Source organism: Musa acuminata, chromosome BXJ1-4 (assembly GCF_036884655.1).
Source record: "Musa acuminata AAA Group cultivar baxijiao chromosome BXJ1-4, Cavendish_Baxijiao_AAA, whole genome shotgun sequence".
NCBI classification, from domain to species: domain Eukaryota; kingdom Viridiplantae; phylum Streptophyta; class Magnoliopsida; order Zingiberales; family Musaceae; genus Musa; species Musa acuminata.
Genome location: NC_088330.1, coordinates 17,695,426 through 17,714,694, shown reverse-complemented (window position 1 = coordinate 17,714,694; position 19,269 = coordinate 17,695,426). Strand labels below are relative to the sequence as shown.

The 19,269-nt window shown below is 38.1% G+C and overlaps 2 protein-coding genes across 6 annotated transcripts; both read right to left on the bottom strand.

Annotated features, from left to right (window-relative positions):
* Positions 1-1,882: 1,882 nt before the first annotated feature.
* On the bottom strand, positions 1,883-11,141 carry LOC135650001 (uncharacterized). 5 transcript variants are annotated; one of them, XM_065169055.1, is made up of 9 exons: positions 10,720-11,141; positions 8,906-9,147; positions 6,240-6,709; positions 6,027-6,148; positions 5,869-5,935; positions 5,572-5,655; positions 3,745-3,839; positions 2,775-2,969; positions 1,883-2,637 (listed from the first exon to the last, which is right to left on the bottom strand). In XM_065169055.1, the coding sequence occupies exons 1-9, from the start codon at positions 10,909-10,911 to the stop codon at positions 2,368-2,370; spliced, it is 1,737 nt and encodes a 578-aa protein (XP_065025127.1). In that variant the 5' UTR covers positions 10,912-11,141; the 3' UTR covers positions 1,883-2,367. The 5 variants fall into 5 exon arrangements, with proteins under 5 accessions (XP_065025127.1, XP_065025132.1, XP_065025111.1 ...); XM_065169060.1 differs by having other exon boundaries at positions 5,887-5,935; XM_065169039.1 differs by having other exon boundaries at positions 5,572-5,935.
* An 857-nt stretch (positions 11,142-11,998) lies between these two features.
* LOC135672458 (CBS domain-containing protein CBSX5-like) lies at positions 11,999-13,628 on the bottom strand. The gene is made up of 2 exons (XM_065180938.1): positions 13,218-13,628; positions 11,999-12,988 (listed from the first exon to the last, which is right to left on the bottom strand). The coding sequence occupies exons 1-2, from the start codon at positions 13,544-13,546 to the stop codon at positions 12,145-12,147; spliced, it is 1,173 nt and encodes a 390-aa protein (XP_065037010.1). The 5' UTR covers positions 13,547-13,628; the 3' UTR covers positions 11,999-12,144.
* Between the last annotated feature and the right edge of the window lie 5,641 nt (positions 13,629-19,269).

Here is a 19,269-nt window from a genome sequence, read left to right as displayed (position 1 = left end):
TAAATGTCGCACCTTTTTTTTGCGTAAAAGGGCAATCAAAGTGTGAAAAAAATCTTCTAAGTGTTAGGGTGTAAAAGTATTGTAAAAGTGTAAAGAGTCCTCCTCCTCTCTCTTTTTAGTTTTGCAATCATCCAAGAAGAGATGTGAGGCCTATAAGAGTTATCTCCTAAACCCATGAAAAGGAAAATGCATTGTAAAGAGGTGGTTGGTCTTCGCTTATTAAAGGAAGATCATCAGTAGATGCTGATGACCTCGACGGAGGAGGAATCGGGAGTAGATGCAGGTCGAATAACCGAACCACTATAAAATTGGTGTATTCTTTTCTTGGTGTGTACTTTACTTTTGTTGCATTCCACTTTACTTTATTGTAAACTGTCTAATCCCCTCTTCTCTACTCACTTACAAACATATTAAGTCAAATGACATTTCAATATGGTTTTCGTCAAACTAAGAGTTTCATTGTACGAAGTTTTTTGAAAGCGATTAAATTTGTCGTTTTTATCCATTGCAAAGATTGGTGCGCAAAAACTTGTATAACCAAAAAACTAAATATACAAGTGAGATTGTGTTACCTAGGGAGATCGTATATCCTTAAATTCATATAGATCTATGGGAGAGGATGAATGAGGTCAATTTGTCCTCTCTCTAGCGGTGATCCACATGGTAGGAGCTACGAAGACACTTCTCAAATCCCTACACAATCCTCCTCGTAGCGTGCACCACACAATCAAGAAGGGGATGCCCCTTTTTTGCTGTCCACACACTCCAAATAGGGACTACAGGTTGAGAAGGAGAGGGATAGAGGAGAATAGGAAGTGACAGCCAAAATAGACCTAGCTCATGGCCCTTTGGTTCCCTCCTATTTATAGAGGACCTTATCAACTTAACCCTAATAGATCCTACCATATTGGGTACTAGATATCCATCTGACTACCCAAGCCTCTAAGATTAATGGGTCTCTACCTAATAATCTCCAATTGGTAATTATTGGATCTCATCCATAAGATCCAATAATTCATGGGCTTATTGGGTATCCAATAAGATAGGGACTCCAACGGATATCTTATATTCGAACTTCTACTCGTCGTATCACCTATCATATGTGTGTGACCTTTTAAGCTCAATATTGAGCTGGCCATGAGTCATACCTATTAAAACTCTCTCTAGTTTAGTGAATTTTTATCTCCATAATAATTCACTCGACTCATCGACTACGGACGTACTATGCCACTACACCGTAGTCCTCATATCATATAGGGGAATCCAATCTTTTGAACATATCTATCCTCAGTTACCGTATATCTATACTCCCTCATCCATCTAATACCTCAGAGACCATATATTGGGCATGGTGCTATCAAGACCATACAGTTTTTACTTAAATCTCGCTCTGATCGAATTCTCTTGGAGAAGGGCCATGCTTTTTTTACTATAAAATATGTTTAAAATAGACATTGATTCTTATACATTCTCAATCAATATTTTGTAAAACACTAAGAATAATATTTTTTTAAAATATATACTTCAACTTTAAAAACCAAAAACATAAACATACTATTTATCATATTTATAAAAAATAAATATCATAAATCATAATAAGTGAAGATAACATATATATTATTTAAACTTCTATTGACATGCTAATTATGGTTCATATGACTCAAAAACTATAATATCCAAATTATTATCATACACTCGTCACTGCCACTAGTAATCTTAGATCTAATCTGAAATTTATTCACAACTTATTTTGTAATTTAATGCTCCAAAACAAATGTGTCAGAAAACACACACACATAAATGTTGATTATAGTTGACAAGAATAATAAATTAATAAAAAATGACTTATACATCTATACATGAAAATTGTAAACTTCGAATGTTCCGAGTGAAATCAAAATTTGACTGTTTTATTTTTTACAAAAAATAAATGACAAACACAGGATTGGAGCCCACAATCTTATGATAATCTATCAAATGACTTTATCAGCTAAGCTAGTAAGCATATTAAAAAACAAATGAGGACTTCACATCCTTGCATTTTCCCGCATTTTCTCAACAATATGTCTGCTCTTCTCCTCTATATGGCGTTTCTTTTCTTCCAGCTTATCTCCCATCATCGTTCCCAAATCCATCATCCTCGCATGCCTACTACTCTTCTTTGGCTTCTCATCTTCCTCAGGAGGTAGTAATGTTGGTTGATCGTCCCGTCGCAACTGCCTCCATGCTGCTTTGGCTATAGCTATTTTCGGTTTCAAAGGTCAACAACGGTGTCTTCAACTAAGTATTCATGCCACCATGAGAATGATCAGGCGAAGCAGATCCAATCACTCTGCCACCGTAAGTGGAAGACTCGGGGAGGGCTTCCTACGTTGGCTGTTCGACATGTATTACATTCTTTGCTTCGTCAACTTTGTCATCAAGACTGTCTTTAGTTTTGTTACTACCATCAAGCTTCGGTTTGTCTTCCCTATTTTGGGGCACCGGAAACTCAGGCCATGTCATTTCAGTGTTTTCATTGTTGATCCACATAAATGGTGCGACTTTTCTTGGTACCCAATCATCCTTTTCAGCCAACATCCATGGGATGCATATGGTTTCACAATTAGGGAGCACAAGACTGTCTCGAATTGCAGCCTGCAAAGTAACATTGCCATAAAGTTAGACGAGCTTCTAAAAGCGCAAGATACTACATAAAAACTCGTACCAAGTTCCTGAGCTATTATACTAACATTTCAGACAAACGAAATATGAACATAGAACTAATATAGCACCTTAAATCGATTGCTGATAAGCAAAGCAATGTGGCTGCTGGTTATTTTCCGATCCCCAACTGAAGACTCCAAATTCCAATCTAATTCTGGCATTGTTGTGAAGCCAAACCATAGTTGATCAGAAGGTGGTGGCTTTATATATAAGCGCAATGTCCCACGAAGTGAAATGACTCGTATTGATAAAGAAAGTGGTACCTTTTGCAGAAACACAAATGTCATCCTTATAAAATGACTCTAAAATTATGTGGATCTGAACTTAAATGTTCAAATTGTAGAAAACAGCAAATGGATTCAACAAAGAAGAGAGAGCCATTGAGCACAAAATTGATGCTAAATTATAGAAAAAATCAAAGCAAAAAAGAAAATGTTATCAAATAAGTCAGTCCGTACAATTAAGGAAAGTACTTCAATCAGTACAAATTACAAGTATATAACATGCATATCCTGTTAATTCATTACCATCAGACTGTAAGATTACTCATTTTCACTGGGCTAAAACCTTCTTGATGAGAACACGACATTCCCCTATATATAGTATTACTCACTGAGCTCAAAACTGCTTGTAAATATATATACTATTACTCATCTTCACTAGAGCTCCAAAATTCCCCTATCTAGTTTCTTCATCAGGGTACTGGTCTAAACATCAGTTGATAAAAGGGATGTCTCTGTGATCCTATACGAGAGCAAATATGAGTCAGACAAAGTCAACATGGAAAGGACATTAAAGGGAATTAAGTGGCTGTCTATGTGATCCAACTGTAGTTTCCCAATGTGCTTCTTAAACAACTAATTCCGTTATGAAGAACCGGAGTATAATAATGTTGAAAAAGTGATAAAAAAGATCCATCAACATCTTTATCACATCTGCTTTCAAGTAATAGATTTCCAACTGCAAGTATCATATTATCGAAATTAATTATCTTTTAAGAAATATCAACTTTCTGAAATACATTATACTGAGACAAACCTGTGAAACTTGATTAGCAAGAGAATGTAGGATGGCCTTCCATCTAGACACATGACCCGAAGTCCAACTGGCACTCTTGGAGTTTCTAAGGCCATCTGAATAACAATACTTGCTAAATTTAGTGACAGAAAAATCTACAATGAATATTTTCTTATTCACTTGGTGCTAATATGCATCTCCACATCCTACCTTACTGCATATATCTTTGTGTGAAGACAAACATATGTTATAAGATGCACAATTTTTTACCAAAAGCAAAAAATTACACTATAAAAATTGAAAGAATGATAGTATGATGATATGAGAACAGAATACATGATAGAATGAAATTATTTCAGGTACACACAATTTCATTTGTCAAGGCCTGTAAAACACAAATTTGAAAAAATATCAAATGAGTAAAGTTATTGATACCCATATAACAAGTCTTAAAGGCAAAGAAAGAATTTTTTTAATAGTTGATCCAGATAGCATTGTTTCTTGTCAAAACATATTGGCCAGAATATCAACTTACAAGTACAAAAACTATCTTTATTATGCTCAATAACAAGGTTCGCCACACCGCAACATCGGGCGGTACATATTGGTCTGACAGGGGACTGGTACAGGCGTTATTTTAGTACGCCCTACCATGTGTTGGTATGCTCGGTATAACTCGGGACAGTTTGGTATATACCATAACAACAGCTGGTCAATACACCGGTACAAACTGATAAGATGAACAATGCTCAAAGGTATAAAAGTTTTGTTATGTACCATCCATCAAATGGATCATGCTATCCAAATGTGATTAAAGGTCTCATTTCATCCTAATAAGCTAAATCTATACCATATCACCTTAGACTTTTAGCATATACAACCCACATGAGAAGTCGTACTTATTAAAAACATGCTATATTAAGTGGTTGATTCACAGTAGGGGTCACATACCTCAGGATGAAGCAAGAGATCGTTGTTGGAGGAAGTAGAACACATTTCAAGTGTTTTCTAATACTGGTTTACTGTGGCATTTTTTTTCTACTTTTTTTTCACTTATCTTCCAGTGAGAGACAAGTCAAATTCAGAGAGGATATGGATCATCAAAGTTTATCTTTTTTGTTCTAGGGGGCATTACTAAATCTCATTATAATGTCAAAATACATTGGAAGGTGATTCATAGTTTTGAATTTAAACTTGCATTTGAAACATAATTTAAACATGGCATAACAAATATAGTTCACAGAGCATGGAATAATCAATTAGCCACCTAATATAGTAAAATGGACCATGGCAGAAAGCAAGAAAGTTATAAATACTTTTTACTCGCTGTTAGAACATGGTAATGTTGTGCGTCATGCCTGATTTTAGGGAAGTACAATGTGAACTAGTGTGACCAATATCAGTCTCCTAATTGTTTATCTAAGACAAAATCTAAAATTAGCAACTTAATTTTAGATTTTGTCTTAGATAAAATCTAATTCATGAAAGACAAAATCTAAAATTACCAATTTTTTTTAGTAGAAATTTTTTAATTTTTTCTAAAATTCATGAAAGACAATAAAATCTTTGCAGTCAGTCAGAATACGGACAATTTGGTCCGGTTATCATTCTCATGTTCTCTCTGGAAGAGACAAAAAGGAGAGCTGAAACATGAGATGATGACTCCTGATCTTAGCGAAACCAGAAACTCAGATTACTCATACAACAGTATGCATGGAGTGAAATGGCAGTGAGCTTGACATTGGCTTCTCTTTGTTTCCCATATTAAAAATACATTTCTATAATTCAACATACTGCAGCATTCTATCAGAACAAAAAGATATTTAACTTGCAAAACATTACTCTCACCTGCTTTATCCACTTCATTTCTGTTACCCATTCCAGTGGCTGAGTTGCTTGGAGATTTCAACTGGTTTCCATAATGCTCAATACCTTCAAGAAAATCGGAATTCAACTCGTAAGTAGAATTTGATTCTAAACTTGTTTTTATCAAGTCCTTTTGCAATTCCAATTCACGAACTTTAAGTCTTGTCTCTATGTCTAATATTATACCACCAGAGTATTCGATATCAATTTCCATAGACAACACCTGATTCAAGTCTACAGGGAAAACTCTCATTCTATGAATGTAAGGTAGAACGCTACCAAGATCTAAGCCAGTACATGATATTTCACACAGATAACTTGGTCTTCTTGTATTTGACAATGTCGTCTGTTCACATAAAAAGGAAATATCAGAATACTATATATGAACAAAGAAAGCAAGAAGGTGATCAATCGGGATAATTTAATATGAAAATAACCTGGATGCATGCTTTTATGAGATTATTGATCTCAATACTATTTTTTGCATCAAAAAATAGCCTTGATAGCAACAGATTCCAACAAAGTGTACCTTTATCATTTACAAACTTTTCATCAGCAGCTGCATCATGAATACCAGAATGCAGATATTATGAAAACGAGTACAAGTTTGTTATAAAGAAAGGCTGTGCTAACATCTCAGAATGGCTTACTTGAAAATTTGTCTTCAGATGAACTAATTACAAATCCATCACTTGATGATGCACCAGTCGTGGAAGGTAACCTGTTGTCAATCTTCCTTTCACCACAACTTGATGATGAGATTGAACTTTGTCTACTTTCTAAAGCATTTTTCGAAGCCTTCTTAGAAAATTTTTTCAGAAACAATTGAACTCTGGAGGATTCATCAATCCTACTTGTTCTGTTAGTAGTCTCAGTATAAAGCGTTGATGGCTTCAGAAAGGAAGGATATTCAATACTTAAGGATGACAGATAGTCTTGGAAATCTTCACCCAACTGAGAGAACCAGTTCCATTTTCCCCTATCAGGGCAGGAAGCAAGACGGAGTGCTTTGCACCAAGATTCCTTCTCCCATGAAGTGTCAAAGTACAAGTAACATGCCTTACTCCCCTTATAAATCTTTGAGTCATTGCTCTCCAATTTAATGGGATACCTTTTAGCCCTAAGACGGGCAAGTCAGACAAAAAATATTTTGTTAAGCTTGGCAATTTATTCTAGCATCAAACATGAAACAGGAACATATAATGAATGACCTTTGTTGTGCACATCCATACACGGTATTCAGATTACATGTTGTGGCAGAAACCAACCTAGTTAGGCCATCAACACTGATAAAAATCAGTCATTTTTGGGATTACAACCCAAAACAAACTGCTATGACACCATTATACTTTCACTTGACCACATTATACTGAGTTCCATTAGTTCTAATTACCAAGCAGCAGCCCTTATGGAGATAATCCCACATCCAGGACAAAAAAGATGTAAAATATAAAGATGAGTTATGGAGGCCTGTCAGCAGATATAGTGGATCTCAAACCTTATTTCAGACTGTTCTAATTTCTTTGAAATCTAATCATGTTTTCTAAAGATGTTTCCACTTTATTTCTTTTAATATTTATGAGGTATAAGGCTATTCTAGAATTTACTACTTGATAAGGGATCATTTGGTCAGTCGACCATTGGTACAGCCCGTAGGCTCGCGAGGAATTATCCGCTTTGGGCGATGGGCGTACCCGCACGGTTTTGTCCTTTCAAAGCATGTGAGCTCCGAAAGGCCGCCAAAGTTTTGTCCTTTCAGAGCATGTGAGCTCCAAAATGCACCTTTGACGGCCTTTCGAAGCATGTGAAGCTATTTAGTCCCACATTGGTTGAGGAGTATGGGAACCAAGGGCTCATAAGTCCGCTAGGTCTTCCTTACCCTCAGAGGCGCCTTTTAGAGCTCACATGTTCCAAAGGGACAAAACCGTGCAGGTACGCCCATCACTCAAAGCGGACAATTCCTTGCGAGCTTACGGGCCGCACCAATGGCCGATCGACCAAATGATCCCTTATCAGATTGGCGCTAGAAGGAGGGCCCGAGGCCTGCACCTCGGCCGAGCAAACTCGCTCCCGAGCCGTGCACCTTGACTATAAGCCCTTAGCTCCCCTACGGGAGGGAGCATTGATAAGGTCATTTAGTCCCACATTGGTTGAGGAGTATGGGAACCAAGGGCTCATAAGTCCGCCAAGTCTCCCTTACCCTTAGAGGCGCCTTTTGGAGCTCACATGCTCCAAAAGGACAAAACCGTGCGGGTACGCCCATCGCTCAAAGCGGACAATTCCTCGCGAGCCAACGGGCTGCACCAATGGCCAACCGACCAAATGGTCCCTTATCACTATTGAAGTGATTCTTTTCAATATGTCAATTCAACCATACTCATGAACTTTATATTTAATATTTGTTGTTTCCTTTGTTGTTTGGTGGATCTTGCAACAATATCATGCCTTCATAGCTTGATAAAAATATAATTGCCAAAACTAGCATATGCTAGGGTTGCTCAATTCAGTGTTTGAAGACTTGTCTAATATATTGAAATTCAGATGGTTACTGAAGAAACGCAATCATATTGGCTTGCTCGAAGCCAACAGGATATAGTGATCATTGCTGGTACAATCACCTAGAAACCACATGGGCACCAGTGTTAGACATAATTGTTTTTCTTTTCTTATTGTATCAACAAAATTCTACAACAAAATATCTATATCCATAAACACAAAAAAGATTTGTCTGTTTCCTTTACATGTCATTGATATTGATATTCTTTTTCTCTTTTTTGTGAACGAACTGATGAACATTATGTAAAAGAATTAAAGCCTCAAAATTAACTGAAACTCAAAAGACCCAGAACAAAACCAAAACTGAAAATGGACTTGGAACCTTGAGTGGTACTGAAGATATGCTGTTTAAAGTAGATACAGCATATCTCACAGACAATATATGTTTCAGAAGGGTCTTTGACTACCTACCTATACTTCATAGACATTATACACTTCAATATCATAGTATAGCTGGTAAAGGATAAAGTTTTGTAGCTCAAACTGTGAATAGTTCCAAAGAACACTCTTGTGTTACATAAGTAACCAAGTTCAAGAGAGCAGTCTTGTATAACAGAAGTCATGTTCCAAAAGTTGTAGAACTCTTTTGGGTGATGCAGTGCATATGACAAGAAAATGCTTTAGTATGATAGAAGTAAAACATAACAGGCTTCAAATTATTCTTAAAAATACATAAGAAATTCCCTTATCCTAAATCCTCCATGTAAAACTGTGTCAATGTGGAAATTTCTGAAAGAGCAGTCCCTTTTAAGTAATTTACCACTTTCGTGAAGCTAAATTTGATGCAGAAACAGCTACCACCGTACAGCCCAAAAGTTGTATTGTTGTTTTAGAACCATCAGAATTGGACAAGATTAATGACTGATCCTTAATTTTAGCATATCTTTTGACAGGAATAACCTCCAGGATATCATTTTTCTTTTGTTGTTTGGTCCCTTTTTTTGGCAATTCATCAGTGTTAATTTTTCGAACTTTTTTTGGTTCTAGTACCCAAACTGAGCCCTGGTATTCAAAAGACAATAAAGCATAGATGTCAGCTAATGCAACACATAATGTAAACAGCAATGTTCATACATAGGCACAAATATCAACACGAAAAATGCAATGAAGGTATAACAAATCATGGCTAACTGATTTTTATTGACACATGAAACCATGTTAATACAAGCAATATCTTCAGAACCTATTCTACTTCCAGCTAGCCACAAAAGATTTTAAGAGCTAAAATCTGTCAGAAAAGCTCAACAAGCTCACAGAATTAAAGAAACACATTAGATTAGTTCATGACACTAAATAGCTGAATACATACTAAACGATCTTAATTCAAATTGTTCAGAAAGTTCATCATCGGCAAAGAGCAGTGCATGCAAAATTTTAGATACTAGAAGCAATGTATGGATGACCAATCTGATTCCATTAAATGTACCATATACATATATGTACATGTACATGTACATATACATACATATACATATACACATATATGTACACACACACACACACATATATATATACACATACATGTATATATATGTATATGTATATATATATATATATATACATATATATATATATATACATATATATATATATATACATATATATATATATATATACATATATATATATATATACATATATATACATATATATATACATATATATATATATATGTATATATATACATATACATATACATATATATATATATGTACATACATACATACATACATATATATAATAATAATAATAATAATAATAATAATACAAATTACCACAAATACATCGCAAATATAAAATACCACTAAAGCACACTCAAATTCCAACATTAGTGTAATGAAACAAAAACTCCAAACCTGATTCAGTTAAGATCATCGTAGACACAAGAAACTCATATTCCAGGTTACAGATATTTAGTTTTGGCAGAAGTTTCATGAGTTTTTGAGTCCTAATGCATATGATGCTGATAAGCATATAAGCCTCTGAGTCACGATATCTCCTATTGTTAACACAAGGAAAATACCAAATTTAAGAATCCAAAACCAACAAGTGCAAGCCAGAAGAACAAGTCAGATGAACTAATAATGCACTGAGCAAGTAAAAGGACTAGCTTCACTTAAAGGGTCATTGGTGCAAGGACTACGTGGAGCACCTCAGGACCTATCCCTGAAGATATAAAACTTCTTCTTATTGCTAAATGCTATGGCTGCTCTTACTAATTCATAATAATCATTGGGAAATTGGGAATTACTACCAAATTGCAGTCTTTGAGATGTCAGTAAAACGACAGATTGGCAAGTCATTCTTAGACGTTGTTAAGCAAAAGTCATCATATTTGGTTCTATTTTTCCTGATCATCATTCAGATAACTATCCCTAATTTTCCTCAAGTAGAAAACCAATGGCACAGGACATCAACCATCCAAAAAAAGCAAGTTTCAACATCTATTTTAAATGAAATCCTTCGAACTCAACAAAACCGGACCCATAAAACAAGGAAAACTACCAAGACTAAACCCAATTCGATACCGAAAGAAGCAAAAGGCCAGCGAGCAAATCGATTAGAAGCACCGACCTTCTTCTCAAAGGGAACAGTGAGCGACCGCTCGGCATCGAGACCGCGGGCGATCAACTGCGACCGGGAGGCCACGCCCACAGCGAGGCGCTTCCGGCGGAGGCGACCCATAAGCCACAGGAAGGCCAAGCCCTCGGCGGCCACCAGGGCCACGAACCCCGCCACGAAGCCGAACAAGAAGGAGACGAGCATCGTCTTCGCATCGACGGGAGGCCACCGAACCCTAATCCGAGGGGTTCTTCCAAGATCAAAGGAACGAAAATCGGAAGAGAGAAGGGAGGCGAATCGGCCACTCTCTCGCTCCCTATCGGGGATTAAGCGCCACTACCGAGTCATTTCGTCGAACGCTTCTAACATAATGCGAGTCCGCTTCAAACGCCGGCGCTTTAGATTTGTTGGGTCGAGATAAAATGGACGTGAAGACTGAGATATTGGGGCCCCAAGCTAACGGTCTATGGGTGGGGACGAATTTAATGCTACGTCATTAGAGAAACAGAGCTTCGAAAAGGCACACGAACACGTGGCAGAAATCAAGGGTGGTGATTAAATCTCCATGATGGTAAATTAATGGTTACGATCACTTGCATCTTTTTGTGGGTGTGAAAATTATTAAGCTTCTCTTTTAATAAGTTTATAATAATTATATTTTTTTAAAAAAAATGTTATTTTACATTTCCATTCTTCTAAAGTTTTGTAGCGTCATGTTTACCCTTAATTTAATATGACATTATATATATATATATATATATATATATATATATATATATGATGACTTAAATCTTTAATTTTTAATAAATGAGTCTGATATATTATCAATCATACCAATATTTTAATTTTAAGTGTGTGTATATCAATCTTCTTTACTATGACTAGAAGAATAACAACATGATATTGGATGTTTCCTGTTGATAGAGAATATTCTCTCATATGGATTATGTCATTTGATCGGAAGAAAACAAGTATAGCCTTCATGTTTCTTATCAAATTTTTAATTTGCATGACACTCCATCTGCTTATGAATTATCAATTATAAATCTAAAATAATATGACTGACAATACTTCTATCTAAATTGATGAATCAGCATGACAATTGACATCGGGAGGATGGAGTAAACTAAACATAGTGAATGATTATATATATATGTGTGTGTGTGTGTGTGTTGCATGCTGATTTATTGGAATGATTATTCTGCATTTATATGTTAAGCTTTTAATTTAGATTAGCAACATCAAACACATTAAACTCATAAGCTAAATGGAAACGTAGCAATTAACAGAAACCATCTAAACCAACACATTAAACCCCCACAAACAACGATGCTTAGCGGACTAATGTACACGTACAGGAGCAGCTTAATTAAGAGAGAGAGAGAGAGAGAGAGAGAGAGAGGCGCATCGCTCTCCGCGCTCGTCGAGTCGAAGAAGCTAATCCAGCTGCTCCCGGAAGACGCTGAGGATATCAGAGAAGGCGACGATCCCCACAAGGAAGTAGTCGTCGTTGACGACCCACACGTAGCTCACCCGGTGCGTCAACGCCTGTATCATCACCGCCACCAGCGAGCTCTCCGGATGGCACACGATTGCTTCCTCTGACCGTCTCCCCATCCTCGCCGAGTAGCTCCCTGACCTCCCCGCCGACCTCAGCCGCCTCGGCCTCTGCAATGCCGCTGCTGGCGAGGACTCCTCGTCGGACGAGGACGAGGACGAGGACGAGGATGCCGAGGACAAGAACGGCGGGGAGAAGTCGGCCTCCAGGAGCTCCAGCATGCTCAACAGCCCCTTCTCCTGCAACCTGGCCTTGATGGCGCCTATAGCGGACTCGGGCGGAGCACCGAAGCAGTCGACGTAGGCCATGAGGTCGCCGGCGGATAGCGCGGCGAGGGCGGCGGCGACGCGCTGGTCGCAGTGGACGAGGGTGGAGGGGGAGATCTCCCCGAGGAGGCGGCCGTCGTCGGAGACGACAGCGACGGAGGTCTGGTCGACGAGGGCGGCGCGGATGAGCGGGAGCGCGGAGAGCGCGGGGTCCTGGGGGCGGACGGCCAGTGGGGCAGGGTGGACGAGGCCGAGGTCGGTGACGGAGAGCGCGGGGGCTGGGGAGAAAAGGGCGATGGAGTTGAGGAAGAAGCGGACGAGGTCCTCCTGCGTCAGCCAGCAGAACTCGAGGGCGGCGCCGCCTCCGCCCGCGGGCTTCCTCCGCGACGCGGCGGGACGGAGGGGCACCACCAGGCTCTGCGCCCCCTCCAGAATCGCGTCGAGGGCTTCCAAGATGCTGCAATTGCCATCAGGAAGCGTCAAATTAGCAACGCTGTTCATCAAATCCACGAATTTAAAGCAGAAAGGTCTAAAAATTCTACTAGAAGAGTATGTATCGTAACAGAGAACCAAAAAAGACCACTGTTTGTCTTCTATTTCCCCTTCCGTAGATCCAGAGAACAACATAAGATACTGCATCACCGAAAAAATATCATCTTTTTTGAGGAAAAGGATGGCGGATGCACCTGGAGCTGGGCTCGACGCGGCGGACGAGGGGGGCGGCGGCCTTGGGCGGGAGGATCACGGAGACAGGTGCCGCGAGGGCGGCACCAGGCGCCGCGATATTCTCCTTGGAGCAGAGGTAACAGACGATGTCGACCATGCACACCGTCCCGACGCAAGCCTTCCTATCGGGCCGATTCCGGTCAGCGGCCCAGACGGCGAGGCGGTCCTCTCCGCTGCTCCGGATGGCGATAAGGGCGTCGCCGATGGTGGCAGAGAGCGGCAGCGACCTCACTGCCGGCTTCCCGATGCAGAGGTCGGACACCTCACGGGCCAGGGAGCTCACTGCCATGCAACGCTGGCGTTTCCCGAAGAAGAGAAACAAAAAACGTCGTCCAAAGGCCAGATGGAGTCACGGGCGAGGGAAGCGGGGTGATGCGCGGGGCACTACTTATAGGCGCGGTGACCGGGAGCAGCCGGTGGAAGCAGGTCAGCCCGCTGAGATGGCGACGTGGGAGGGGGCTACAGGCGGTAGTAACTTGGCCGGCGGGAATTCGCGACGGAAGCGGTAACTTTGGTCGTGAAATACAACGCGTCGCCAAAAAGTTGCTTCCGGGGCAATCCGCTTCACGATACGGATTCGCTTCCCTTCCATCGCAGCCGTCTTGCCTCGTGATGCACGTCACATCTTGATAAGAAGCCTGATCTCGATAGAGACCTCATCTTCATAATAACTATTTAGTTATCTCACCAACATATATATATATATATATATATATATATATATATATATATATTGCAAGTGGCTTGGAAATAACCTTTTTGGCTGTAGGTGAGGTGACACATGTTTGACTTAGTAGGCTTAGTACAATCAAGAGTTCCATAACTAAATGATATTTTACAGACAAAGGCATGAAATCGGTCCTCATAAAAGAATCAACAATAAAATATTCTATATGATGTCAAAATCATGTGATGAGTAAAAGATTTTAAGTAATAATTGAGAAAATAAATCATAAAATGACGCAGATGAGTGAACCATTCTACAATGCAAAATAGTGAAACCAAAAATAATCCTCACAAATCAGAATCTGGCCTAACTATATATTGAGGAACAAATTGAAAAATATTCATGTATAAAATACAGAAAGAAAAAAAATACTGAATTGGACTCTAATTCAAGAAAATCCAACATAATGAAGGTCACATTGTGGCTTCATTTAGATGCAGCATGAAACAAACATGAGTGGGTGTAAGGGAAATTTCTTATATTTCTCCACCTAATATTTGGGATGTCATGCTTTCCAATCCCTTCAACTGATTCAATCACCATCAAGAAAGAGAAAGATTTCTTGATAGAAAAAGAAAATGAAAGAAAACAACATTGGTTAAGGACACAAGTCTTAATTTTAGGACTCAGTCCAATCCCTAGGAATTTGGCTGATGCAAAAAATAATAATAATGTTTGCTACATAATACAGCATGAGAACTCCTCCCCAAAAGTTCACTCCCAAACACTTTCTTTCATGTGTGAAATGTTATTCTAATGATAAATAATCATAGATCTTATCAATGTGAGGGAAGGACTAATAGAAGATAAAAATAATTATTGAATAAGTTTTATTGAAAAAGTTTTATCAATGTGGCTGTAGCAACGTTGGTCGCTGGCCGAAAGCAAGGGCGAAGCTTCACTTTTCTCAATGACATTGATCGCTGGTCGAAGGCAAGGGCGAAGCTTCGCTTTTTTCATTACTCTAATATCATGATGAAAAGAATAGAAGATAAGAACAATTATTGAAGAAGTTTTATTGAAGAAGATTTAACTTGAATACATTAATATGTCCCTCTCTTATTATTTATATAGGAGAAAGGATAATATTATTGTATTCCTCTTCTCCTCGGAAGCATGCTAGATTTACTAAGTGGATGATGAACTCCGGCATTGGGACTTCTTCTTTCATGGAGGATTCTGAGGTGGCTGGATCAACATGAAGGAGATAGTGGAATCCAAGTTGTCCTCCATCTAAATTCTACTCCATGAGAACGATGAGCAAAGGATTTGATGGCAAAATTAGATTAATATAAATGAAAACAACATTTCATGATATCTCAAAATTAGATCAATCCAAAAGCAATGAAAACAGATCGAATGGAGGACAAAGTCTAGGAAGTTTTTGCTTGAAGATGGAAATTAGTCTCTGTATCTCAAAGTTTTGGTACATGAATATAAAAGAAAAATATTTTTGAGTGCTTATATGAATTTTCTTTAATAGATCATAGGAGATCAAGAGAAATTAGTCTCTGTATCACAAGATTTTCGGGTTGATATTTAAATTTATTTTCTAATTTATATGTAATTTTATTAATATTCTGAATTATTCTTTTGTTACTTGTAGTTTTTTTTTTTTTTTTTTTGGGTCTCTTATGATTTGTTCGAGAGTAAAATGTTTTATCTGTTCCATTTAGGTTTCTTCCGAGACATGAAGAACACATGAAATATATCAAAAAGCTTACTTATATTTCAGGTTCTGAGAAAACAATTTACAAGATTTTATTTATCCAATATTAGTTCCTAAACTTTGGATTCATTGGGGAAATGTCATCCGGATTCCAAACTTGCACCTTCAGTCAAATTACTGTGGGACAGTTGATCGGGCACCGAATGCTTCACTTGTTCATCATACTTGACTCGTCTCGGTCAGCAATGGACGGAAAGCAGCCGGCTTCCTTTAACACCTCCGGCCGCCCATGCGCACCGAGACTTCCATTACAATCACGTCACGTATATATATATATATATATATATCTATATATATATATATATATATATATATATATATATATATATATATATATATATATATATATATATATATATATATATATATATATATATAAGTCATATACCTTTTTTCTTTTATTACGGGTAAGAGAGTCAGATTAATACGTAGAAAAAGGAAGCGAATGGTATGGAGATGGAGACCGTCTCCCTTCTTCCCCAGGAATCTTTCAGCTAGCGAACTTGCTCTGATGACGCATGAAAGAAGACTATTGATATCTCATTATGATACAATATGATCGATATGTTACGTTCGATACGACACGATCGCATCTGTGATTGAAGGGAATGTGCATGTAACTATTTTGATATTGAATCATAACCTCGAGTGCAACAATCATAAATTACATTATAAAAAGGCTCCTCAGATATGTTGTTTAGGATTGAAATTTTCTCGGTATATTTACTCTCGCACATACTTAAAACATTTGAAAGATTTTGTCAAATATGTTTTCACACTTCGGATAATTAACATATGAATATTATATATATATATATATATATATATATTAATTAATGGAAGAGAGCTGCTTTGTGCAGGGATGAAAGGTACTTCATCGGTCTTCTCTCTCTTCCTCTCATGTTGGAACACAAAATATCAGCTCTCCTGCAGCGTGTGTTTGTCGGTACCTTCGGCATTTCATGGTGGTTGGACGACTTTTGGCGTCCATCTTCCTTAAATATTGTCTCTTCCGTTTTAGGTTTGGTGTGCAGTCACATTTCATGCGATGAGCCATTTGCATGAACAAGAGTGTGAGAGGAGGTAATTAAGGTCAAAGAAAGAGATTCGTGGCCGCCATAGCAGTAAAAGAATCATCACGTGGTGCAGAAACCCTAAACATGATGCAGAAAACATTCATTATTCTGTTGTGGGAGATCCAAAGCTCTGTGAAAGTATTAAGGTTGCCGAGTTCAGAAGCAGGAAGTCACAGAAACCCCATGCATTGGTTCCGTTCTTTACAGTGCAACCTCCGCAGATCATGCTCATAGTTGATCATCGATTATTAATCTTCTAACTCGCCTCATCCTTGAGTTCCACATGGGACTACAGATCTCCTCTCACTAGGTAGTGAGTTGGATGAGATCTGTGAGCTAATTAAAAGCTCCTACATGTGGATCCCAAAAAAAGGTGGGTCTTATGGAGATTTAAAAGTATAGGAGTAGTCAACTTTGTTGGCTAGCTGATAAGAACATGTATCACTAAAGAAATGATAAGACCACCCAACTTTGATCTGCCATTTTGGTTTTGGGTTGTGACATAGAATAAGCTGTCTATTCTGCACAGATGATATAAAGATGAGTTATCTGAATGTGAGTTGGTGGAATAGTCAAATCTAAATTGTCATGGGCACAGATAAGGGTTGTCTTACATAGTCAGCTTGATGTACTTTACGATGATAAGGAAATACCATATGTATAGTAGAAGATATCAAGCTTATGGATTCCAACTCATTATATCACAAGATCCAAGAATTGAGATCTAATTTACCCATGTGGTTAGAGTGCAAATTAACAAGTGCCCACCACCACACCACACCTCACCTAGCTTGGCATGTGGGGTGGGGATGGTCTCTTCCTCCTGGTGGGAAGAAACCCTAACGAGAAGAGACCCACATGGAGACCGGAGGGGGTGAGAAATAAAGAAGAGAAATTGGAGCAGGCAGGCCAGGGTAGTAAATAAATAAATAAATAAATACTCTGATTTGTCTTTCTGACTTGTGAATTCTCCTTGGAAGAGACATGTGCGAGGGAGATGGAGTAGCATATATATCCATGTTGATCATTCCCGAGAGAATATGGATTAGTCCTCCATGTTGTTTCTGCAACTGTTCAGAGTAGAAGATATCAAGCTGATGGTCAAAGAAAATGTCACTCCTTGATTAAATTCAATGGAAAAACCAAGATCCATCAAATTCTGCTGGAATACATGGAGGTTAAGCAAGCAGATTATTTTACATGGAATTGTTATTTTTTTATCAAAAGAAGGATCATACTCTTTCCTGGTGCTTGATTTGAGGTCCAAATTCAATTAATCATCTGGTTTTGGTGTCCAAATGCAGCAGCATCAATCAGTACATTGTACATTTTTTAGTGTATATTACAACATATTGGTAGCTTTCATCACCGTGGTTGGAGATCATTATTTTAGCTCTCAGAGACCTTAGTTGCAGATTAGCTACTCTCGGAACGTTGGCTCTTGGAGTGGTGGTTGGGCCTCCTGCTTGCTTAGCCAATGGAAGCAGCCGGTGATCAGTTTCGAGACATATCCTTGGGTGCTGCAGATTCTTCCGAAGAGGAACACAGGAAAGCAGCACCAAGGTCTGATACTTGGAGATTAAAAGTTTCGATGGCAAAATAACTAACTTTGTGCATTACATCTTAAATTGAAAATGAATTGATGAAATCTTCATCAGCATGCATGCAATCTTTGATGGCTAATTTTGATCTGTCCCTGCACACAACTTTGAAAATGCATCAGTCTGACAAATATGAGTTGAAAAGTGGTTGAGATATATCTGAAATGAAAAGGGTTCATGGATTATAAGCAAATAAATGCATCTATCATGATCCATTGCAGATAACCTAAAAGAGTTGACATCTGCTGTGTGGCACAAGGTTGGGTCAGACATCCATCTCGATGGGCTTCCTCGTTACAGATTTGGAATCTCACAATGTAAACTCTTTCATCTTATTGCACCCTTTAACCAGATCATCTATAACAATATGGAAGAACCGTATCTCTTAATTTTATGGAAGGTTATGATGTACATAGATAGTGTTTGTTACCTCTTGAGTTTATTTTTGTGACTTAAACATTGATTTCTCGAACTATAAATGAACAACCTTTCGATCGTATCAAGCTTCGCCCACGAACTTTAATTATGATCTTATATTTTTCTCAAATATAAGATATTTATGATCGTAGCAGATAGATGGGTCAGACGTCTATCTTAATAGGCTTCCTTGTTACAGATTTGGATCTCACAATATAAACTCTTTCTCTTAATTCTATGGAAGGTTGGTGGTGTACATAGATAGTGTTGTTACCTCTTTTTAAGTTTATTTTATTGTGAGGTTATTTTTGAACTTAAATATTTGATTTCTCGTACTACAAACGAGCAACCCTTTGGATCGTATCTAAAGACCCACAAACATTTCCTCTATTTTTTAATCATTAATATATTTTAGTTTTACGAAACCTAAATCTCTTAGTCTTTTGTCTCACTATGTTCCAA

Excerpts from the sequence above, each read along its gene's own strand:
- LOC135650001 (XM_065169039.1), bottom strand. The coding sequence starts at position 10,911 with ATGCTCGTCTCCTTCTTGTTCGGCTTCGTGGCGGGGTTCGTGGCCCTG. Across the intron at positions 6,710-8,905 it reads AATTTAGCTTCACGAAAGTG|GGCTAAAAGGTATCCCATTA; the intron begins GTAAATTACTTA and ends TGCCCGTCTTAG. Across the intron at positions 2,638-2,774 it reads TTATCAGCAATCGATTTAAG|GCTGCAATTCGAGACAGTCT; the intron begins GTGCTATATTAG and ends GTTACTTTGCAG.
- LOC135672458 (XM_065180938.1), bottom strand. The coding sequence starts at position 13,546 with ATGGCAGTGAGCTCCCTGGCCCGTGAGGTGTCCGACCTCTGCATCGGG. Across the intron at positions 12,989-13,217 it reads CGCGTCGAGCCCAGCTCCAG|CATCTTGGAAGCCCTCGACG; the intron begins GTGCATCCGCCA and ends TGGCAATTGCAG.